The sequence below is a fragment of the Capsicum annuum genome, chromosome 12 (genome assembly GCF_002878395.1).
Source record: "Capsicum annuum cultivar UCD-10X-F1 chromosome 12, UCD10Xv1.1, whole genome shotgun sequence".
Taxonomy (NCBI): Eukaryota; Viridiplantae; Streptophyta; class Magnoliopsida; order Solanales; family Solanaceae; genus Capsicum; species Capsicum annuum.
In genome coordinates this window covers 225,680,198-225,706,176 of record NC_061122.1, presented here as the reverse complement: position 1 = coordinate 225,706,176, position 25,979 = coordinate 225,680,198, and the positions used below count along the sequence as shown (strand labels likewise).

Here is a 25,979-nt window from a genome sequence, read left to right as displayed (position 1 = left end):
TGCCATAACTACATATTACCATTTACCAAGCAATTCATATTTTCAAAATTTTGTTTAACCTTTTTCTCATTTTAAATCCCAAAAGGAGGACAACAGAAAGTTTATTATCTGAAGACTTGATGCAATCATGCTGCACCATCAAATGGCAAAATCTGCCTCTTATACAATTCATAGAACCAGTTTGCTATCGAAAGCAATTGAATCTCCATCAGTGTTTCATCACAAGCCGGGCAACGGATATTGGGTTGTCAAAGCTTCAACTCTTCTTTGCAAATCTAACACCTTATCCTTCAAAGGGAACTCCGGCGAAGTAACAAACTTGATAAAATCTTGGAGTTTAGAACCAGAGACTAAGTTCTTGGCCTCGAGAGTAATCTGCACACCCTCGTTAATGAGGTCTGCAACGGTTACAAATTCCTTCTCTGAGAAACCTCGAGTGGTCATTGCAGGTGAGCCTATGCGTATACCACCAGGTACTAGTGCACTTTTATCACCTACAGTTTCATTGACAGTATAAGGATAAGACAATAGATGTCAATAATGAAATGCAGTGGTTAAGGTTCTACACTTACCAGCTACTGAATTCTTATTGAGCGTGATTGATGCCATGTCCAGTATTTTCTCCACTCTAGCACCATCAAGCCCCTGATTGGCAAATGCGGAAGGGTTAATTAATCTAAGTTTACAAGACGAGCGTTGGTTGTACCTTGCTTATAGCTGGTAACACACAAATACTAACAAGTAAAACTGTAGAAGGCAGAAGGATGCATTAAACAGAGTTTGCTAACTTGTTTTCGACTGTTCTATATGGATACATTAATCAACCAAATAATATTTCTTCATGCTATTCAATATTTACCAAATTCGTATGCTGCATTAATTCCCCAGTAACCACCAAATTTAGAAAAAAAAATTGCTCAAGAGAAGTCATCAACCAAAATTGTAGGTGATGGTGCTTAATAGTTTCATAGTTCATTAACTGCTATTGGGATACCAGTACATTTACATGTCCTTGTTGAATTTTTCTTTTCTGGACAAAAAATAGTGTACATGCAGAACTTACTAAGGGCCTTAGATCCACTAGAACCAAATGATTGTCAGTTCCTCCAGAGACAAGCTTGTACCCCAACTCCATCAACCGGCTTGCAAGCGCTCTACAGTTAGAGACCACCTGCAAACATAAACAACAAATGACAGTTATATTTCCTGCATGAATGGACACAATCTAGTGAAAAAGACAGGAATGAGCTTACCTTGTTCTGATAAGCTTTGAAATCAGTTGATTTAGCATACTTCAAGCAAACAGCTAATCCTCCAATTGTGTGATTATGCGGACCACCCTGTGAAGACATTGATAGTCCTCAAAAAGTGAATATCGCTAGGCATTGATAGGTTTTAACAATTAACGGAGCAAAAGGAAAAAATTATAGTAAAAATAATGTTGAAAGGAAACGGAACTGACCTGCAGGCCAGGAAAGACAGCATTGTTGATTGCAGACTCCAAATCAACACCTAGGACAGGATCTTTCTTGAAGAAGATCATTCCTCCTCTAGGACCTCTTAGAGACTGATCAGAAGCATTGTAATTAAAGTTAATCAGGAAAATGGAAATAAAACTACTGAAATTGTGTTTGCATTTCATTCTCCTTTTTCTTCTGTGATTTTCTTTTTAACTTTATTTTTCGGTGGGTAGAGGGGCCGGAATGGCTATGCACAATATTCCAAGAAATTTAAATCAAACCTTGTGAGTTGTTGTGGTAACAATGTCACAGTATTCAAATGGATTAGCAACTACAGAGGCGGCAACAAGCCCACTGATGTGAGCCATATCCATCATAAGAAAGGCTCCCACAGCATCTGCTATCTTCCGTATAGCAAAAGAAATAATTAGATGCAGAAAATAAAGCTATCGACAGGGAGAATTATCAGTATGGATCAGTAACTCCAACTAGCAAACTCCAAAAAGTTTGTACCTTTCTCATACGAGGATAATCAAAATCTCGTGGATATGCACTAGCACCAGCAATAATAAGTTTTGGCCGAAAAAGGGTTGCAGTCTTCTCAAGCATGTCATAATCAACAAGGCCTGTTAAGCCAACAAAATCAGATGACAATTCTAATTAAAGGTTAAATGCATCTACAAAGATAGGCGTGTGGTACCAGAGGATTCATCAAGGCGGTAAGGCATGGACTCAAAGTAAATAGATGTGCCTGAAACTCGTCTTTTAGGAGTCATAAATCCATGGGACAAATGACCTCCATGAGGCAAGTCCAATCCCTGAATGAATTACCATGAAAAACGATAAATATCAATGCATGTAATCTAGAAGACCAACAGAAATAGGTTACTTACAACTAACCATAATCCGGTCATGTGGATTGAGAACGGCTGTGTAAACTTCAAAATTTGCTGGAGAACCAGATAGGGGTTGAACATTGACGCCCCACTGTTTTCCATCTAAGTTAAAGGCTGCCAAAGCCCTCTCTTGACAGAGTGTTTCTAACTCATCAATGTACTCGTTTCCACCATAATATCTGATGTAAGGAATTTATTTACAAAACAAAGGATAGATGTTGTTAAATAAGCAAAGCAAAAGGAAAAAAAGAAAAAGAACAAGTTCGCTACCAGGAAGAGATTCGTTTTTCAAATCAAATGAAGTATCCAAAAAAAAAAATGAAAAATGCTTCTTTTTTATTTGTTCTCGTAGGGATAAAATTTACCTTTTGCCTGGAAGTCCTTCAGAGTATTTGTTTGTAAGGCAAGAACCCACTGCCTCCATCACTGCTCGAGATGTGAAATTCTCAGAGGCAATAAGCTCTAAACTCCGAAATTGACGTTCCTTCTCTTTGTCAATAATACCACGAACTTCAGGATCAACTTCAACCAATTCATAATCTACAAAGTTGTTCCCAGCACCTTAAAAGTGCAATGGACAGCTTAAGTAATAGAGTAAACAACGAGATAGGAACCACAATTCAAATTCATCAACTTCAACTATCGCATACCACTAGACCTAGGAAATAAAAAGTGCCAAGAAGTGGCTTGACTACCACAAGCTTTACATAGGAAAGAGAAGGAAGGGAAAACTATGCAAGTACGAGAACCCTGGAGAATTTCTTAATTAAAAGAATGCATGACAAGCATGCAATGAAATGTTTTAAAACTTCTGACAATAATGTCAGTGCCCTAGTTGATTTCAAAAAGGACCCCCCTCCCCCGCCCCGCCAAAACAAACTACACAAGTCAAAATGAGTAGAGTTTAGCATATGTGGCACTTGGCCAACTACATAAGCTTTTATCATGTGCATCTACTAATATGATTTATAATATAACTTAAATATGTAGACAGAATAACTCCCCGAAAAAAGATAACTTTCACCCCCCCTTCCCGCCCCCCCCCCCTCCCCACAATCTAGGAGAATAAAATATAGGCAACTAGACGAAAAAAGAATCAAGGACAACATTAAATCTGAACCACGAATCAGAAATATACATATATAAATATAGGATCAAACAGAAAGCATGTAGCTTACCACGTATCTGAAGCACAATGGTTGCATGTAGCTTACCATGTCCTCTTCGATGTTTCCGATCAGCTCCAAAGCATCAAGACCTCCTTGTCCCCCCTCACCCACTATCAACACCTCTTGTTGTCCATAATCAAACCGGAGACATTGATGCAATGTGGAAGGGACTGCACCAGACATGTGGATCCACGGCCGCCCGAGCAATAAATTGTATGAGGCAGGAATGTCCATCAGCTGAAAGATTATGGGAAATGTAGCTGGGCCCATTGTCATGTTTAGTGTGATCTCCCCAATAGTGTTTCGCCGAGAGCCGTCAAATGCTCTTATAGTCCTTACCTGGGCTGTATTCTAGCCATATCAACCTCTAGGCCCATCAGGGTAACTAAAGGACAGATGTTCACCCCTGAACCCGGATCAATCAACACACAAGGTATCACCCTTCCCTAATACTATATTGCAACATGCAACGCTCCGCTATGCGACCCACCTTCAATGCTCCCCAACCAACTCGAGAGAGTGTGAAACATCTCCCCATCAAGACTTTCTTTACCTTCAACAACATATATGGGATGCCCTTTCTCCCATGTATTACAACTTCTTAGTGGTCGTATTCAAATTTGAGGAGACTGCGCCAGACGCATAAAGCCATGGCCGCCTGAGCAACAAGTTGTAAGAGGCAAGAATATCCATCACCTAGAAGATTATGGGGAAGTGACTGGACCCATTACCATGTCCAACGTGATCTCCCCAATAGTGTTTCTTTGGGAACCATCGAATGCCTTTACGTTCATTTTAGCCATATCGACCTCCAATCTGGTCAAAGTGTTCAAGGGACAGATGTTTAATCCCGAGCCTGGATCAATCAACACTCGAGATATCATTCTTTCCTCATATTGCAACGTTACATGCAAAGCCCGATTTTGTGATGTTCCTTCAAGTGGCAACTCATCATCATGGAAAGATATTTTGTAGGCCTCGAATACTTGCCCCACCACATGGGCCATCTCTCCACCTGTTATAGTGGCTGGTACATAAGCTTCGCTCAAAATCCTAATCAAGACCCTTTTATGAATTCCTGCAACAATGTCAGGATGAATATCTAGGCTGGAGTTTTATTCAATTGCTCTGCGACGGAGTACTCCTTAGCCTGTATCTTTTTCCAAATGCCATCTTCCTCAACTTCAATGGCAGGCTGTTTTCCTTTATTGGAACTTCCTTGGAACAAGTTTTCAGACGTATATACTCTGCCCGATCTGGTCACACCCTGTACAACATCTGCCTCAGCTACCTTTGCTTTTCCAAGAATATTGAGTTCATAATTCCATGGAACCGCATGAGGGTTAACGGTTGGGGAAGCTCTTACAACAGTGAAAGAAGTCTTGGGCGTGGCCACCTTAACTTCAAATGGCACTCGTTTCTGCACACTAACGGGAGTACCATTTCCCTTGTCAATGAACCAAATGGAGTGCTCCAAATCTACATCTTCATCAACGTCGAGCATATTTACTTGATGATCTGGGAGAAGATTGTTTGTAACATTTGGTTTTGGGTCCTTTAGATGAATGACTTTTGTGTCAATCAACTGTTGAATCTTATTCTTCAAACAAAAACATGCCTCGATGGGATGCCTCTCATCCCAGAATGGTAGGAACAAGTCTGATTATGTTGATACCACGGAGATCTAGTATCGACTTGCACAGCAGGAATGGTTGTGATGTGGCCTGCTTTTTTTAGCCATTCATATAATTGAGCTATCGGTTCGGCTATGGGTGTATATTGCTTTCTTTCGAAGTTGCCTTTGGGAGCAGCAGGCTTGGCAGCGGGGATGTGAGCAGGTCGGGTTGTTTGGGCATTGTATATAGGATAAAAAGGGCTTGAGAATAGTGGGTGCATTTGGTAAGGAGTGGGTGTTTGGTATAGTGGAACTTGGTATGGCATTTGTAGTGAGTAGGGGATGTTGGAGCTTGTGGGTAAGGTGGAGGGGATGAGCAAAGGTTTGATAGCTCGAAACGTTCTCCGAAGGTTGGGCCGCCATCACAACCTTTTTGTTTTCCAAAGCTCCTCCAGATTGAGCATTTTTTTGGGTAGTTTGCTGAGAATCCAAGCTACTATTTTTGAGACAATCTTCGAACATTTCTCTTATCCTGATGATCTCGGAAAAACTCTTGTCCGTAACTGTCAACAACTTATCGAGGTATTGTGGCTCTTGTGCTTTAACGAAGTACTCTTTCATTTGACTCTTCGACTGGAGGCCTAGTTTTTGCATCCTCGACCCTCTATCTCATAGCATACTCTCGGAAGGACTCATTTGGTTTCTTTCTCAGTGCCTGCATGTAAGACCAGCTGGGAGCATTGTCTATGTTGTATCCGAATCTCTCGACGAAACTGGAGGCCATGTCAAGCCACCCGCCCACTTCTTGCACAATATACCACGTGAGAGCCTCTCCCGTGAGACTTCTCATGAATAGCTTCATTCTAATCTTTTCATTTTTCCCTACTCTCGCCAATTTGTTGCAATATACGTGGAGGTGCGCCTTGGGATCTCCGATCCCATTATACAGCTCGAACTTGGGAGGCTTCTACCCTACCGGCAGTTCCACGTCAGGATGAATGCACAGATCTTCATAGCTAAGATCTTTTACTGCCTTAGCCTTTCGACCACCGACTGCTTTGTGCAATCATTTTCCGGAGGTTCAAATGCAGGTGGGAGTGCTTCAACGTATATAGGGTTCATATAGTGACTGTCGGATGCGTGATGGTGATATATATTTTGGTTCGAAGGTTTTTGGGGAGATGGGTAAGTGGAGTTTTAGGGTCTTGAGTAGGTGTATATATAGGAGTCGGGATATTTTGGTTGTTTAGAACGGGGTTTGGGCGTTTGCGGATATTTGAGATAGCATAGTTGTCAGCTTGTAGTTCAGGAGTGTTCAAGTTAAGAGAAAGCTTGGCCAACTCCCCTAGTAACTCCAAGATTCTTTGCTCTATTTTCAATATCATTTCATTTTGTCCTGCGACACTGTCTCCCTCAGAACTGGTACCCTCTTTATCCACAATATTATGATGATCACCCATCACTTCTTTGTCTTTCAGACTTGTAAGTGGCGGAGAAGCCCTTTTTGATTGGGTGTGGTAGACCAGTGTGCACAAATCAACCTTTGGGAAGGGGAAAACAAAAACAACAAAGGTGAAGAAATTAGGTGTTAGTGGTGTAAGGAAGTAAATTAGCATATCGCAAGCACGTTGTTGACGTTTCCCTTTTTGGGAGCCTCTTTTGAGCCAGAGGTAGGCCTAGTGCTGTTTGAGAGATAATTATGCCATAAAATAATGCCATTTGCTCATAAATAAACCCCAAAAAGAAATTAACTTTATTGCATTCAAATTGTCTCATAAATTGCAGGAAAGAAAAATGAAAACTAAGCTAAATTCTAAACACATCATCCTCTTATTCCTCCTTCTTGTATGCTTCCAACGCTTTGTCAAAGCGAGGGCGGCTGGTCGCGAAACAAGACAATGCTAACTTTCCTCCCATGTCCAGACAGTCCCTACCTTGTTTGCCGAATTCGTCACGAAGTTCTTGCATTTTTCCTTCTCCGGTCAGAGCACGATGCTTCCAAAACTCCAACTCTTTCCCCATTCTCTTTTGCATAATTATTTGACGATGGCGTGCTTCGGATTCCAAAGCTCTCTTCTTAAACTTGCGTTAGAGAACTTGTGCTTTAGCTTCCTTGTCGTTGACATGCTTACCCCTTTTGATGCCTGGGGTTACCTTGCTTTTCAAGTCGGCATGCAACCATTCAATGTATCCTGCAAGGTACATGTCTGCCTCAATGCTCTTTTTGTCTAGGTGTCTTTTTGCCCCAAATCTTGGCAAGCTCATTGGCATCTTATTGTCTTCGTAGTCCACTCTATGTGCGTCCATATTAATGACCCTTGGGATTACCTGTTTTCTCATTGCTTGCCTCATCACCCTAGCAGGAGCATATGGTTGCAGCTCATGAAGACCAATCAAAACCAGGTAGGGTATTGCTGATGGAAGATTACAAAGTCCGTGCGACGGAACCATTCAAACATTCATTGCCCGAAGTCTTCGATCAGAGCACCCAACATATGTCCCCACTTTCTACCTCGTTCGGCCGTTTGATCTTCTGACTCCCAACGTGAGATGCTGTCGATTCCAATCAATCTATGCATGCTCTGCACACCACGGATCTTTTGAAGATGTTCAATTAACCACAGCTGCAGTAGCAAGTTGCAACCCTCAAAACGTTTGGGCCCCATTCTTGCAATGACCAAGGGACCGGTACATGTCCGCCACTATCATGGGCACGATTATGCAGGGGCCTTTTTCAATTCCATTGTACAACGCATTGGCTACAATGGTCAGGCGAGTCTGTATCTCCTCTTCCGCTCCATTTGGGAAGACCACCATTCCTAGAAAGTAGACGATAAATGCAAAGATTCGTTTGTTTTCCCAAGAGTTGGGGTCAAAACCCTCTGCTTCGTACTTTTTTTTCCCTTGCTTGTGCCCAAACCTATCAACCAAGTAGCTGCCGGGAATTCTCGACTTCATCGCAAATGCTACCATTCTACTGTCGTGAAGACCCAATTTGTTGCTGACTTCTTCTAGGGTGACGCTTTTTGGGATGATAACCTCAGCCACCTCCTTTCTGATGTCCCTCTCTTGTTTTCCACATACCCTTCGATTTCCTCAAGGAAGGCGGTCATTTCTACATCTCCAAATCTAAATACTGATCTTGTCTCGTCCCAAAATGCAGAGGCAGCTTCAATGAGCTCTCTACACGGGGTGACTGGCATAAGGGATGGCAAGCTCCCCAATGCCTTCTTTACCACGCTTTGTCCGTAATACTCTAAGTCCAACAATCAATACTCCATGTGTTGTGGCATGCACCAAACCATGCTAAACCTTGGGTAGGAAGTTGGAATTGCCATTGAATCTGCAAAACAAAGTACTAGCCTACCTTACCCCAAAGAGCAAAACAAAGTATTAACCTAAACCTTGGGTAGGAGCATGCTTTGGAAAGTAGGCTAATACTTTGTTTTGCAGATTCAATGGCAATTCCAACTTCCTACCCAAGGTTTAGCATGGTTTGGTGCATGCCACAACACATGGAGTAGTGGTGGTTGGACTTAGAGTATTACAGACAAAGCGTGGTAAAGAAGGCATTGGGGAGCTTGCCATCCCTTATGCCAGTCACCCCGTGTGGAGAGCTCATTGAAGCTGCCTCTGCATTTTGGGACGAGACAAGATCGGTATTTAGAGATGTAGAAATGACCCCACTCATTAAGGAAATCGAAGGGTATGTGGAAAACAAAAGTGTGACATCACAAAGGAGGTGGCAAAAGGCTGAGGTTATCATCCCAACAAGCGTCACCCTAGAAGTCAGCAGCAAATTGGGTCTTCACGGCAGTAGAATGGTAGCATTTGTGATGATGTCGAAAATTCCCAGCAACTACTTGGTTGATAGGTCCGGGCACAAGCAAGGGAAAGAAAAGTATGAAGCAGTGGGTTCTGACCCCAACTCCTGGGAAAGCAAACGAATCTTTGCATTTATCGTCTACTTTCTAGGAATGGTGGTCTTCCCAAATGGAGCGGAAGAGGAGTATACATACTCGCATGATCACTGTAGCTAATGCCTTGTGCAATGGAGTTGAGAAAGGCCCCTGCACAATCGTGCCCATGATAGTGGCGGACATGTACCGGTCCCTTGGTCATTGCAAGAATGGGGCCAAACGTTTTGAGAGTTGCAACTTGCTACTGCAGCTGTGGTTAATTGAACATCTTCAAAAGATCCGTGGTGTGCAGAGCATGCATAGATCGATTGGAATCGACAACATCACCGCACATGATACTTGAGTCACGTTGGGAGTCAAGAAGATCAAACAGTCGAACGAGGTAAAAAAGTGGGGACATATGTTGGGTGCTCTGACCGAAGACTCAGTGCAATGGATGTTTGAATGGTTCCGTAGCACGGACTTTGTAATCTACTTTTAGCAATACGTCTACCTGGTTTTGATTAGTCTCCATGGGCTGCAACCATATGCTCCTACTAGGGTGATGAGGCAAGCAGGGAGAAAACAGGTAATCCCGAGGGTCACCAATATGGGCGCACATAGAGTGGACTATGAAGACAATACGATCCCAAATGCCAATGAGCTTGCCAAGATTTGGGGCAAAAAGACTCACCTAGACAAAAAGAGCATTGAGGCAGACAGGTACCATGCAGGTACATTGAACGGTTGCATGCAGACTTGAAAAGCAAGGTAACCCCAGGCATCAAAAGGGGTAAGCTGTCGTGCTAAAGCACAAGTTCTCTATCGCAAGTTTAAGAAGAGAGCTTTGGAATCTGAAGCACGCCACCGTCAAATAATTATGCAAAAGAGATCGCCGAAATAGGGAACAAGTTGGAGTTTTGGAAGCATCGTGCTCTAATCGGAGAAGAAAAGATGCAAGAACTTCGTGACAAATTCGACAAATAAGGTAGGGACTGTCTGGGAAGCATGGGAGGAAAGTTAGCATTGTCTTATCTCACGACCAGCCGCCCTCGCTTTGACAAAGCATTAGAAGCATACAAGAAGGAGGAACAAGAGGATAATGTGTGTAGAATTTAGCTTAGTTTTCATTTTTCAGATTTTCATGTTTTTTCTTTCCTGCAATTTATGAGACAATTTGAATGCAACAAAGTTTAATTTCTTTTTGGGGTTTATTTATGAGCAAATGACATTATTTTATGGCATAATTATTGCTCAAACAGTGCTAGGCCTACCTCTGGCTCAAAAAAGGCTCCCAAAATAGGAAACGTCAACAACGTGCTTGCTATATGCTAATTTACTTCCTTACACCACTAATGCACTAATTTCTTTACCTTTGTTGTTTTTGTTTTGTTTTCCCCTTCCCAAAGGTTGATTTGTGCACACTGGCCTACCACATCCGATCAAAAGGGGTTTCTCCGCCAATTACAAGTCTGAAAGGCAAAGAAGTGATGGGTGATCGTCATAATATTGTGGATAATGAGGGTACCAGTTCTGAGGGAGACAGTGTCATAGGACAAAATAAAATGATGTTGAAAATGGAGCAGAGAATCTTGGAGTTACGAGGGGAGTTGGCGCAAGTGCGCAACTTGGACAAGCTTTCTCTTAACTTGAACACTCCTGAACTACAAGCTAACAACTATGCCATCCCAAACTCCTGTTCAGCCTCAAATTCCCGCAAACGCCCAAACCCCATTCTAAACAACCAAAATATCCCGACTCCTATGTATATACCTATCCTACTCAAGACCCTAAAACTCCACTTACCCATCTCCCCAAAAACCTCTGAACCAAAATGTATATCACCATCACGTATTCGGCAGTCACAATATCAACCGCATATATGTTGAAGCACTCCCACCTACCTATCCTCAACCTGCATTTGAACCTCCGGAAAATGATTGCACAATACAGTCGGTGGTCGAAAGGTTGAGGCAGTTAGAAGGCAGTAAAGGAACGAAAGATCTTAGCTATGAGGATCTGGGCATTCATCCTGACGTGGAACTGCCGGAGGGGTATAAGCCTCCCAAGTTCGAGTTGTATATTGGGACCGGGGATCCCAAGGCGCACCTCCGCGTATACTGCACCAAATTAGCGGGAGTAGGGAAAAATGAAAAGATTAGAATGAAGCTATTCATGAGAAGTCTCACGAGAGAGGCTCTCAAGTGGTATATTGAGCAAGACATGAAGAAGTGGGCAGGCTGGCTTGACATGGCCTCCAGTTTCATCGAGAGATTCGGATACAACATAGACAGTGCTCCCAGCTGGTCTTACATGCAGGCACTGAGAAAGAAACCAAATGAGCCCTTCCAAAAAAGTATGCTATGAGATAGAGGGTCGAGGCTGCAAGAGCTCAGCCTCTAGTCGAAGAGTATCAAATGAAAGAGTACTACGTTAAAGCACAAGAGCCACAATACCTCGATAAGTTGTTGACAGTTATGGATAAGAGTTTTTTCGAGATCATCAGGATAAGAGAAATGTTCGAAGATTGTCTCAAAAATAGTAGCTTGGATACTCTGCACACTACCAACAAAAATGCTCAATCTGGAGGAGCTTCGGAAAACAAAAAGAAGAAAAAGGTTGTGATGGCGGCCCAACCTTTAGAGAACGTTTCGAGCTATCAAACCTTTGCTCATCCCCTCCACCTTACCCACAAGCTCCAACACCTTACCCTACATCCCCCTACCCACTACAAATGCCATACCAAGTTCCACTATACCAAATGCCCACTCCTTACCAAATGCACCCACAATTCTCAAGCCCTTCTTATCTCATATACAATGCCCAACTAATCCAAGTCCAAGTACCCCAACCAACCCATGTCCAAACAACTCGACCTGCTCACATCCCCGCTGCCAAGCCTGCTGCTCCCAAACCCAAAGGCAACTTCGAAAGAAAGCAATATACACCCATAGCCGAACCGATAGCTCAATTATATGAACGGCTCAAAAAACCAAGCCACATCACAACCATTCCTGCCGTGCAAGTCGATACTAAATCTCCGCGGTATCAACATAATCAGACTTGTGCCTACCATTCTGGGATGAGAGGTCATCCCATCGAGGCATGTTTTGTTTGAAGAATAAGATTCAATAGCTGATTGACACAAAAGTCATTCATCAGAAGGACCCAAAACCAAATGTTACAAACAATCCTCTCCCAGATCATCAAGTAAATATGCTCGACGTTGATGAAGATGTAGATTTAAAGCACTCCATTTGGTTCATTGAAAAGGGAAATGGTACTCCCTTTAGTGTGCAAAAAGGGGTGCTATTTGAAGTTAAGATGGTCACGCCCCAGACTCCTTTCACTGTTGTAAAAGCTTCACCAACCGTTTATAACCCTCATGCGGTTCCATGGAATTATGAACTCAATATTCCTGGAAAAGCAAATGTAACTGAGGCAGATGTTGCACAGGGTGTGACCAGATCGGGCAGAGTATATACGTCTGAAAACTTGTTCCAAGGAAGTTCCAATAATGGAAAACAGTCTGCCATTGAAGTTGAGAAAGATGGCATTTGGAAGAAGATACAGGCTAAGGAGTACTCCGTCGCAAAGCAACTGAATAAAACTCCAGCCCAGATATCCATCTGGACATTGTTGCAGACTTCTGGAAATCATAAAAAGGCCCTGATGAGGATTTTGAGCGAAGCTTATGTACCAGCCACTATAACAGGTAGAGAGATGGCCCATATGGCGGGGCAAGTATTCGAGGTCTACAAAATATCTTTCCATGATGATGAGTTGCCACCCGAAGGTAGATCACATAATCGGGCTTTGCATGTCACGTTGAAATATGAGGGAAGAATGATATCTCAAACGTTGATTGATCCAGGCTCGGGATTAAACATCTATCCCTTGAACACTTTGACCAGATCAAAGGTCGATATGGCTAAAATGCAGACCTGGAAAATGAATGTAAAGGCATTCGACGGTTCCCAAAGAAATACTTTTGGGGAGATCACGTTGGACATGGTGATGGGTCCAATCACTTCCCCATAACCTTCTAGGTGATAGATATTCCTGCCTCTTACAACTTGTTGCTCAGGCAGCCATGGCTTCATGCGGCTGGCGCAGTCTCCTCTACACTTCATCAATGCCTCAAATTTGAATACGACCACCAAGAAGTTGTGATACATGGGAGAAAGGGCATCCCATATACGTTGTTGAAGGTAAAGAAAGTCTTGATGGGGAGATGTTTCACACTTTCGAGTTGGTTGGGAGCATTGAAGGTGGGTCAGGTAGCGGGGTGTTGCATGTTGCAATACAGTATGAGGGAAGGGTGATACCTCGTGTGTTGATTGATCTCGGGTTCAGGGGTGAACATCTGTCCTTTAGTTACCCTGATGAGCCTAGAGGTTGATATGGCTAGAACACAGCCCCAGGTAAGGACTATAAGAGCATTTGACGGCTCTCGACGGAACACCATTGGGGAGATCACACTAAACATGACAATGGGCCCAGCTACATTTCCCATAATCTTTCAGCTGATGGACATTCCTGCCTCATACAATTTATTACTCGGGCGGCCGTGGATCCACATGACTGGTGCAGTCCCTTCCACATTGCACCAATGTCTCCGGTTTGATTATGGACAACAAAAGGTGTTGATAGTGGGTGAGGGGGGACAAGAAGGTCTTGATGCTTTGGAGCTGATCGGAAACATCGAAGAGGACATTGGTGTAAGCTACATGCAACCACAGAAACCATTGGATGCACTGACTTGTATGCGTTGGCTGGGATATGAAGAAGATAAGGGCCTTGGCGCCAGATTACAAGGGATAACTGATTCCTTAAGAGTTTGATGAAAAAAAGGATACTTTTGGGTTGGGCTACGCAGTTGATGGTCCAACGATAAAAAAAAGAAAGATGTCTGACTCTGCACAGTCATTGTACCAAATCTTCCACTCTACAGAGTCGACACACAAAAAAAAAAACCTTATGTGATTCTTTAGGAGGCAATAACATACACCATGTCACTAATGGTGATATGTCTTCTCAAAATACACACCATGGGATTAGCTCTCTTATGGGAGGAGATTCTCCATAAAGAAAATGAAAAAATATATACATACCAATTGGAATCTTCTCCAATCTATTTTTCCAACCACATTTTTAGTCTCCCTGCACCCATCTTTGCGAAATGGCAAATTTGTCGGGATTTGGTTTCGTATCGCTAGAAAGACTCAAATTCGTTTCTTGTTAAAGCAGACAATGATAGAAATAAGAAGGTTAATTTTTGTTTTACCTCTCTTTGCCCGTATTATTTATCACATGATATTTTTTCAAAAACTAATTGGGTTAAGCATATTGTTTTATTTTCTAGAATTTAATTTGAACATGTTCATGTGTTCCATGCCTTATAAAGAATTTAGCATAAAATAATGAGTATAAATAAGTTGGCCTTATATATTTATTTTGTAAATGTTTTTATTTGTATTGTTAATTATATAGCACTGTCTTTTTAAAAGATCATGTTATTGCCTCTCCAATTTTGTTTTTTACTTGAAATATGTTTCATTTTACCTTTAGTAACATACTTTGGGTAATTTTTTCCTCTCTTCCTCTGTGACGATGTTTAAGAAAATATGTTTAATTTGTAAAGCAAGTAAAACTTAGCAAAGCATAGATCCGGTAAAGTTTAAGATAGTACTTAAAGCTACCAACATGTACAAAGAAGTGAATATTTCTTGCTAGTACTTGGTATGAATACATGCTTTCGGGTTTGGCCGACAATTTCGTCTGCCTCTCACAACAATGTCTAAACTTGTCACTTGACATCTATATCACTAATTAAATTCTTCCAAATTCAAGTAGCATGGTTCATAGTTTTATTCTAGCCATTTTGAGTACTATGTTATTTTGGCATTGAATACTAAATTGAGAAACTCATTATAAATATTTTTCAAGGTTTGATTATATTAATTAACCTGAATAATTTGTTAACATGGCGACAAGTATGAACTTGTTTCTCCAATCTTTATTACCTTATTATTTTAATTTTTTCTTTTGATTAGTTAAACCTCGAGAATAGACATACTCTCACCTTTTTAACTATTATTTCGAATGTACACTATAATGGGGTGACTCTCTTGGAGTTCAATCATGGTAAATAATGGAGTCAACACCCAATCTGGAGTTCAAATAAAGGCATCGCTCCAACGGGGATTAGGTACGTTCGGAATATGATGACAAAGACAGGTTATAGCTGACTTCTTGTATGAAGCATATACATATAGCTTTATTAAAATATAAAGCACCTCGTCACTCCCTTCCTTTCTTATCTCACATGTCACTATTTTAAACGTCTCAAAGACTGGACAACTTTTACTACTATACTATAGCAACATGCCTTGATACAATTTATATATTATATTCGCATATTTTTGCCTTACATGACTTTTAAATACTAAAATATATTTAGTACTCTTAAATAAGTTTCTTGAAGAATTTCTTTCGTTTTGTCTTAAGGCGTTTAAGGGAGTCGGCATAGAAATTAGAACAAAGGAAGTAACATCGCATTGGCCCCGTTTTAACCTTGTCATGCCCTGATCCCACTTACATTCTCTCTTATCCTTTTTACTTTATGCATGTTTTATTAAATTACTTATTTACCTTTATTAATCTCTTACATTCATTGGTCACTTGAGCTGGGGATCTATCGGAAACAGTCTCTCTACCTCTTTAGAGGTAGTAGTATGGACTGCGTACACTCTACCCTCCCCAGACCCCACTATGTGGGAATATACTAGGTATGTTGTTGTTGTTGTTACATTAATTGGTCACCAAAATTGAGGTGACATATATATTACTAACAAGTTTTGCATCATTTGTAGTTTCTCCTTACTTCGACGTAAACTTAATCTATAGTTTATTATCCTCCAATTTTGTCCTCATGCAAAAAAGCAAAGGAGCTTGCTAGAGTCCGTAATCCGAGGAAGATGAAGATTACAAGAATTATGGTATTTGTGTTTATTATTTGCGTGTCGCAAAAAGTTAGTCTCGTATCCCTTGTGGTTTTTTTGTATGATACACACTCTAGTTGTAAGTGTTTTTTATTACATCACTTAGTTGATATTAGTTAATAAAAATAAGTGGTTTTTGTTTATCACATAGAATCCCCACGTAAAATACGAATTCAGACAGGAACCACATCTGTGGACCCCAAAAGGTGCCTAACACCTTCCTTTCGAGGTAATTTGAACTTTTATCCGAATTTCTGGTGAACTAAGACTAAATAACAAAAATAGGTTCGTAGTTAGCCTAGAATGGTTCCCTAACGCACCTTAATTCGTTAGATGGCGACTCTTCACACCCCAAAACAATCTCAAAAAGAGTAGTCACGTTGAATCCCGCTTTTCGCGAGAAAAATGGAGCGCGACAGAATGACGACTCTGCTGGGGACCTTAGGTTCTAATCATTACGAGTTTGTATTTTTATGTGGGATTCTAGTACTTTCTTTGTTTTATTTCCATGATCACCTTGCTCTTTTTTCCCTTTGTTGGTTATTCATTTTCTACATGTTGACTTCGTTGAATGCAATAAAGTTTAATTTCTTTTTGGGGTTTATTTATGAGCAAATGAGATTATTCTATGGCATGATTATCTCTCAAACAACGATAGGCCTACCACTAGCTTAAAAGAGGCTCCCAAAATAAGAAACGTCAAACAACGTGATTGTTATGTGCTAATTTGATTTACTTCTTTACACCGCTAACGCACTAATTTCTTCACCTTTGTTGTTTTTGTTTTGTTTTCCCCTTCCCAAAGGTTGATTTGTGCACTCTGACCTACCACACCAGATCAAAAGGGGCTCCTACTTCTCCTCCCCCTCTACCTACAAGTTTCAGGGGTAAAGAAGTGATGGGTAATCATCATAATATTGTGGATAAAGAAGGTACAAGTTCCGAAGGAGACAATGTCGCAGGACAAAATGAAATGATGTTAAAAATGGAGCAGAGAATCTTGGAGTTATAAGGGGAGTTGGCGCTAGTGCGCAACTTGGCCAAGCTTTCTCTTAACTTGAACACTCCTAAACTGCAAGCTGACAACTATGCCATCCCAAAGTCCCAAACTCTTCAGCCTCAAATTCCCGCAAACACCCAAAGCCTCCCAAACCCCATTCTAAACAATCAAAATATCCCGACTCCTATATATATACCTACCCAACCTACCCAAGACCCTAAACTCTCCACCTACCCATCTCTCCAAAAGCCTCCGAACCAAAATGTATATCACCATCATGCATCCGACAGTCACAATATAAACCCCATATACATTGAAGCACTCCCACCTAACTATCCTCAACTTCCATTTGAACCTCCGGAAAATGATTACACAATGCAATCGGTGGTCGAAAGGTTGAGGCAGTTAGAAGGCAGTAAAGGAACAAAAGGTCTTAGCTATGAGGATCTGTGCGTTCATCCTGACGTGGAACTGCCGGAAGGGTATAAGCCTCCTAAGTTCAAGTTGTATAATGGGACCGGATCCCAAGGCGCACCTCCGCATATATTGTGATGAACTGTCGGGAGTAGGGAAGAATAAAAGATTAGAATGAAGCTATTCATGAGAAGTCTCACAGGAGAGGCTCTCACGTGGCATATAGAACAAGACGTGAAGAAGTGGGCGGCTTGGCTTGACATGGCCTCCAGTTTCATCGAGAGATTCGGATACAACATAGACAGTGCTCCCAGCTGGTCTTACATGCAGGCACTGAGAAAGAAACCAAATGAGCCCTTCCAAAAAAGTATGCTATGAGATAGAGGGTCGAGGCTGCAAGAACTCGGCCTCCAGTCGAAGAGTATCAAATGAAAGAGTACTTCGTTAAAGCACAAGAGCCACAATACCTCGATAAGCTATTGACAGTTACAGATAAGAGTTTTTCCGAGATCATCAAGATAAGAGAAATGTTCGAAAATTATCTCAAAAATAGTAACATCATCAGCTTGGACGCTCAATCTGAAGGAGCTGCAAAGAACAAAAAGAAGAAAGAGGTAGGGGTTGTGATGACGAACCAGCCTTCGGAGAGCGCTCTGAGCCATCAAACCTTTGCTCCACCCCCTCCACCTTACCCACAAGCTCCAACACGTTACCCAACATCCCCCTACCCCTACAAATGCCATACCAAGCTCCATTATACCAAACGCCTACTCCTTACCAAATGCACCCACAATTCTCAAACCTTTCTTATCTCATATACAATGCCTACCAATCCACGTCCAAACACCCCAACATGCCCACATCCCCGTTGCCAAGCCTGCTGTGCCCAAACCCAAAGGCAACTTCGAAAGAAAGCAATATACGCCCTTAGCCGAACCCTTGGCTCAATTATATGAACGGTTCAAAGAAGCAGGCCACATCACACCCATTCCTGTCGTGCTAGTCGATACTAAATCTTAGCGATATCAACATAATCAGACTTGTGCCTACCATTCTGGGATGAGAGGAGCATGTTTTGCTTTGAAGAATAAGATTCAACATCTTCACTCCGAACCAAATGTTACCAACAATCCTCTTCCAGACCATCACATGAATATGCTCGATGTTGATGAACATGTGGACTGGGAACAACGACAATTCTGACCAAGGAAAAGGATTGTCATCATCAATGAGTAAAAAGGAGCCCCTAGGGAAAGCAATGGATAGAAGACTTCTTCCTGCCTATTACACTCTCTCAAAGAAATAAAGATAAGAAACAAAGCTACTGGCTATTCTATAATACCAAGAGAAAAATATTCTCTCAAGTTCTTCGGTATTTAGGAAACATTTGGTTATTTTATTGCAATCCCTGCTTAATCTCTTCCTTATTACTTCATTACTGTTCTCTGGTAAGTATCTAAGCTATGCAATTTATTTATTTATTTATTTATTGAAGACGTTACTGTGTTGTGTTGAGGCTAGAATGCATGTTCATAGGGATTATTCTGCGTTATGTTTACAACGTCATTGTTTGGCCATTTTGTGTACGAAACCATGCCATAGTATTTTCGCTCACCTCTGCGTTTGCCATGCTATTTCTTTATGTTTAACAGGTCGAGATTCGAAGAGTCGTCGGGGATTGGGAATAGACTACATTATTTTTAGTTTAGTTATTCTCATAATGGTCTATAATTTTGTACAAACGATGCATTGTAATAATAAATTTTGGGACTGCTCGGGGGGCGGAGATTTATGTATTTATGTGATTTTGTGAATCATTTAGGCAAATTTTAAATTAGGATTAATAACAAAGTTATTTTGACACTTAGAAAGCATGTTTTAGGATTGAGTAATTAATTTTATATGTAATGAATCAGTTGCGAGTATGTTCAATCAATTTATAGCATGTTTAAGCAATTTTCAGCATGTTTAAATTAGTCCTCAGCACGCGATTTCGACATTTAGGATATTTAAATGACGTTTTCGTAACTAAATTACAAACCCCGATCTTTGAAAGATAATTTCTGGCATGTTAAAACAAGTTCCCAGTATACAAAACAATTTCCAGCAATTTAACATTGATTTCCAGCATATTGAAGTTAATTTCCAGCTTATAAAACTAACTCCCAGCATGTTACAACAATAAGAGATGAGTTTTCAGTACTGAAATAAATTTTCAAATATGAAGAATGAATTTTCAGCAATATTTTACTAATTTTCAGAAGTAATTTTCTACGTGTTAATTATTTCCAGCAAGTAAATATGTCTTCTAGCATCCTAAAATTAACTCCCAACACTTTACTGGTTTATAACATTTTTTGCATAATAAAATTAACGGGTATCACTCCCCAACATATTTATTTTATTTTGACATGCTTTTGTTTTTAACAAGTTTACAAACATTGTTTTGAGATAGTTTGACAATTACTTTTCGTCACTAGACAATTATTTAACACTTCGATATCATGCTCATAGGTTTAAACACATAAGAAAGACTGTTGTCTTAACATGTTAATCTCGTAATCAACCTCTTAATTAACCAAGAGGCTTCTTTGAGACTATTATGCGCTACTTGACGTCCTATTCATTTTACACGTTTTGAGTACAACTAAGAAACCTAGCTTTATTTTTCTAGCCCACAAATCCAAAATAGCAAAGTCCAATGCCTCTTGGACGATAGGTTGGGACGATAGGCATTCTAGAGGCGTTAGTTTTATCCTTTCTTTTTAGAACGCTTTTAGGTTTGACAACCAGCCTAGGTGGAGAGTGGGTAGTCATTCGGAAGTGATGATACCCAACATATATTACATGACGTATGACATTGTCAGTTGTCTAAGAATTCGGCTGCGGGCTAATGGGTCGAATAATGATTAGCAAGTTGGGCTCTGATCCGAATGAAACCAAAAACACTCCTTTGATTTTTCAAATTTGTTCATTCTCTTACATTTACTTTATCTGTTTATTTATTTGGGGTAGTTTAGGCTCTTTAATTTAATAGAAAGATTTTGTTATAAAATGTGTTGTTTCTCTCTTCTTGCTTATGCTCCTTACATTATTTCATGCCTTGTTTATTATTTTACCACTTAGTAATATTAAGTTGATAAATAAGTAACCTTTGCTTATCACATAGAATCCCCACATAAAAATACAAATTCGGCCGAGAACCACATTTGTGGACCTCGAAAGGTGCCTAACACCTTCCTTTCGAGGTAATTTGAACCCTTACCCGAATTTCTGGTGAACAAAGACTAAAACAACAAAATAGGTTCGTAATTAGCCTAGAATGGTGCCTTAACGCATCGTAATACGTTAGCTGGCGACTCTTCACTCTTTAAACAATCCCAAAAAGAGCAGTCACGTCGAATCCCGCTTTACGCGAGAAAAATGGGGCGCAACAGTCTTTGCATAGAAGCAGGAGTTTTTTTTTCATAAGCTGAAAAAATAGCTTTCCCTAAAAGCATTTTTGGAACCCTGGACAAGCAAAAATTGCTACCTAATATTGGCAAAAATGCTTTTCAAATTGATTAGCCAAACATGAATTGCTATTCTCTAAAAGTACATTTTTGATAATCACTTCTTATCAAAAGCATTTTCCAAAATAAGGAAGATTATGGAAGCTTGGACAGACGGACTATAAAATGGGAAAGAATTGTGAACTAGAATGTGTAGTAGAGTCTTCACGTGTATGTAAATGTTGAATAAAATGGAAGTTTGAAAAAGATACCTGACATTTCTGGGATAGGAACAGAAACAGAAGGAGGAGGCCTTCCTGTGACCAAGCTCCCTTCAAGATGAGACGCTTTGCAGGGCTTAACAGACCATAACTTGACCCCATTTAGTTTCATTTCACCCCTTAAAGGGAAAGCTGATCCCTTGACTGAAATAGGTTGCTGAAGAGAATAACCCATCACTGCAGCTCTGCCACAAGCCTCCATTTAATTTATAATACTGTATAGCCTCTTTGTAACCACCAACTCCTTCACATAGCAAGATGATACCTTTATTAGACACCGTGCAACTTAATAAAGAAAAGAAAATATACTACGACAGTACTTTAAAAATTGAATAAGAAAATATACTACGACAGTACTTTAAAAATTGAATAATAAATTGATAAACAGCACTTTTAATGGTAACATTCTTTGTCTGATTTTATCAACAAAATCAAACCAAGAAACAATGCACAAGAACACAACATTTCCTCTTTTAATCCTCTTAGTTTTTTCGATAACTAATAAACAAAAAATGATCATCAAACAACAACATACACAGTGCAATCCCTCAAGTGGGGCCCGAGGAGGGTGGAGTGTACCCTGAGCTTACCCCTACCTCATAGAGATAGAGAAGTCGTTTCCGATATACCCACGGCTTAGAAAGCAAAATGATCTCAAAGATGACGCAAAAACATTCAAAATAGATGAAGTATTCACTCCAATTTCTCATATTAACTAATATACCATAGCCTTTATGTAACCTCTAACTCCTTCATGTAGCAAAGATGAAAACTTTACTACATAAAATTTGAATAACAAATTGAAAAAACACCCAAGGGTGTGGCAAACACTAGGTGATTTCTTCTCATTTGTTGATCCTTAGTGGACAGAGTTACCTAGTACCAGGTGGCCGATATATCGTGGAATTGGTCGAGATGCGTGCAAGCTGGCCCAAACACCACAGTTATCAAAATAAAAATTAACAAATTGAAAAGTTGCACTTCAAATCCTAACATCCTTTCAGCAGAAAAAAGAAAAAACAGAACACAACATTTTCCCCTTTTAATTCTTCCAAGCTTTTCGATAGCTAATAAAGAGAAGTAATCATCTGTTGTTTTTCAATGTTTTCGGGTACAAGAATCTGTAATTTGACACAATAACTTCAATGCTAGTTCAAGTTTAAAACAAGAACACTATGAAGTACAACAACACCCTCAACACAAGATCAAAGTGATCTTTCTAAGAAGTGTGTTTTATTTTTTCAGAAATTAAGATGAAACAGAAATGTAAAGTCAAATCCCCCGACTTCACGGAGTGTCCTTAAGGAATAATTCCCCTCACTGTACCCGAAGTTTTGGAATCTTCCTTCCAGGATAAAATGGCTTTCAATCCAACTATAGTAGTACCTCAAATAATTGGATTCGTCGAACTCACTCAATGATTTGATTGATCACAAGGACTTTTGAAGACAAGAAGAGTTTGTATTTTAGAAAATTTTTCATACCAAAACCTGTAGATAAATGCAGGTTTATATAGCCATCAAGTGCCCCTTCCGAAAGGTGGCAATGGTTCATCCGAAAAGGTGTATCCTTTGGAAGAGCCATGTCTGTTAATTCGAAACATTATCTTTTTCTGAACAGACACAACTATCTGAACAGTCACTCTTTTTCCAAAACAATGTCTTTTCATAAAAGGTTGTGTCCTCCATTTTCCATTCACACCAATTGAACCCAACATCATCATCATCAAAGATGGCGAGAAAACATTCAAAACTGATACAGAATTCACTCTAATTTGTCAATTTAGAACCCAGATTCAAATTTAGCAAAGATGAAAACTTTATTACATTAAATTTGAATAACAAATTGAAATCTGTATTTCTAATGCTAACATGTTCCTCTCAGACAAAAAATACACACACACGCACACACAAGAACAAAACATTTTTCTTTCAGTTCTTCTCAGCTTGTCGATAACTAATAAACAGAAACTGATCATCATTAAAGATAACGACAAAACATTCAAAATAGATGCAGAATTTACTTTAATTTCTCAATTTAGAACCCCATCTTTTTTTAACTTTATACCCGTGGTGTCTGGGCCTGCTTGCGCGCACCTCGACTTACTCCACGGGAGACCTGCCACCCTTACTAGAAACATGTACCAGGTAACTCTATCCACAACCCCGAATTCAAATTTCACAAAATACCAATATATAGAGAGACACACAAGACACAATAAAACTTCAAAAAAATTATTGCTGCACAGATTAATTTTTGTTTACCAAACAACAACAATAACAAACCCAGTGAATTCCCACCAAGTGGGGTCTGGGGAGGGTAAAATATATGCAGTCCATACCGCTACTTTCGAAAAGTAGAGAGGTTGTTTCCGATAGACCCCGACTGAAGATAAAGAATAGTTAACAAGGTCGTAGTAATATCTGAAGTAGAATGACAGAAATAAGAAATGAGAAATAATACAAATAGAGCTAAGAGAGCCATGAAAATAAGAGCAATACGAAAGAAAAAAAAAACAGTAAATAAGAACTAAGAAAAGGCCACCCCTCGTAATAGCATACACTAACGGCTCCTGCCAGTGGGCACAGTCGTAGGCTTACTAAGCCGGCTACACCAGAGCTCCCTAACTGCTAGGGACAACCCACACAGAAACTAACAAACAGAAACTAATTATCATCATCATCAAAGATTAACAACAAAACGTTCAAAATAGATTCACAATTCACTCTAATTTCTTAATTTAGAACCCCACTTTTTTTTTTAATCTTTTCTTTTGATAACAGCGTTCGAACCAGCTTGCGTGCACTGTATTAATTCCACAGATATCTGTCACCTTTTAAGAGCAACACGTATATATATATATACACACACACACAGAAACACATCACACAATAAAACTTGAAAAAAAAAAAATTGTTGCATAGGTTAATTTTTGTTTACCTAATAGATATAAATATGCTGGTTCTGTTTTGTTGCTCTGTTTTTCTTTTTTACTGAAGAAGAAGAAGAAGAAAAACCCTAGCTAAGCTGCAGCTGTTAGCTTATATGGAAAAGCGCGCGCCGAATATTGGTAATTTGTCACTAATATTGTTCCGGTTAGCGACAGGGATTTTGAATTAAAAGCATAAATACGTTTGTGTTATAAAATATACGCCTAAAAGAAGAAAGCAGACAGAATAAAGAGTAATTTTTATATGAAAACCTTTATTTATAGGGAGTTAACTTTACCATAAATACATTAGAGGGAGAAAACTAATCTTGGTGTAAGTAACTTTACGACCTCCTTCCAAAGAAGGACCTTAAGATCAACTCAAATTTCAATGCACCCAACCAACTTTCTATTATAGTGGGTGTTTTATATATTTTATACCTATTTTTATATATTTTCTATGTAATTATACCTATTCCGCGTCGAGTTTAGTGGATGTCGGAGCACCCAAAATACAACATAGGTTCGTCCCTGCGTAAATAGACATACAATTAGGGGTGTTAATGGTTTGGTTATTAACCAAATCGAACCGCGATCCAAACCAAACCGATTAAAAAAATCGATCTTTGGTTAGGTTTGGTTTGATTTTGAATTTTAAAAAACCGATATTAATTTGATTTGGTTTGGTTTAACTCTAAAATAACCGACAAAATAATCAAACCGAACCGATATATATGTATTATTCATAAATACAATATAAATATTTATTACACTTTATATTTTAATCATGATTTAACTTTAGTCGTAACGCATTAAGTCATTTCTTCATCTAGTTGATAGAGTACCTTATGAAATTCTAAGTGAATTTCGCACTTTGAATGACAAATGATACTAATTGTGAAAATAATATCTTGTTGTATATTAAAATTTATAGCTGAGATTCATTTGACTATAGACAATCATTAATTTTAACTTTCTTTTTTAACTCTGTTGAGCAAGAAGTTTATGTGCTCACCTTTTGGGGGGTTTATCATATCATTCTGTTAAATGTAGTTTTAAAATAATTTTTTAAAAGCATTCATATGGTGTTGTTCATAGCTTTGCTGAAGTATAACACTCAATCAGAGGCGGAGCCAGTATTTCAAGTAAGGGGGTTCAATATTCAAAGAAAACTAAGTCGAAGGGGGTTCAACACCTACTATAACCACATAAAAATAATCTTAATCATGTATAAATAGTATATTTTTCGGTCAACGGGAGTCTGGACGAACCCCCTAAAGAGGGCCGGCTCCACCTCTGCACTCAGTTGACATCTTAGTTTCAAGATTGAGATACAACACTCGGTTAACTTCTCATATGTTAGATTGGATTTGTTTTTTTTTATTTTCAACTTTTATCATTAGCTAAAGTTATAAATTGAAAAAACCAAACCGAAGTAAACCGACAAGAACCAAACCGACGGTTATTTTTTGGTTTGGTTTGGTTTTAGAAGTTTAAAAATCAACTAAGTTGGTTTGGTTATAGTTTTGACCAATAACCGACCCATGAACACCCGTACATACAATATATGATAAAGTAGATATTCACTATATATCGTAAAGTAGACATTTATTATATATGGTAATATATTTATAGCACTTATAAACTGCTTCATTTAAAACCTTACAAGGAGAATCTAGTGGGATAAAACCTCGTAAGGAAAAAAGAGTACATTGCGTATTAACTCCCCCTAATGATAACATCATTGACCCTTTGCATCCCGATCTTGTGCACCATCTTCTTGAAAGTTGTAGTTGGAAGAGACTTAATGAATAAATCAGT

General features: G+C 39.5%; 1 protein-coding gene across 2 annotated transcripts; it reads right to left on the bottom strand.

Moving 5' to 3' along the window:
* LOC107850203 (serine hydroxymethyltransferase 3, chloroplastic) lies at window positions 1-24,402 on the bottom strand. Of its 2 annotated transcripts, none has more exons than XM_016694618.2 (12): window positions 24,170-24,402; window positions 21,221-21,473; window positions 2,722-2,917; window positions 2,361-2,535; window positions 2,161-2,278; window positions 1,974-2,086; window positions 1,742-1,864; window positions 1,463-1,567; window positions 1,254-1,340; window positions 1,064-1,171; window positions 573-645; window positions 1-494 (listed from the first exon to the last, which is right to left on the bottom strand). In XM_016694618.2, the coding sequence occupies exons 2-12, from the start codon at window positions 21,429-21,431 to the stop codon at window positions 220-222; spliced, it is 1,584 nt and encodes a 527-aa protein (XP_016550104.2). In that variant the 5' UTR covers window positions 21,432-21,473; window positions 24,170-24,402; the 3' UTR covers window positions 1-219. The 2 variants fall into 2 exon arrangements, with proteins under 2 accessions (XP_016550104.2, XP_016550105.2); XM_016694619.2 differs by having other exon boundaries at window positions 2,722-2,896.
* Between the last annotated feature and the right edge of the window lie 1,577 nt (window positions 24,403-25,979).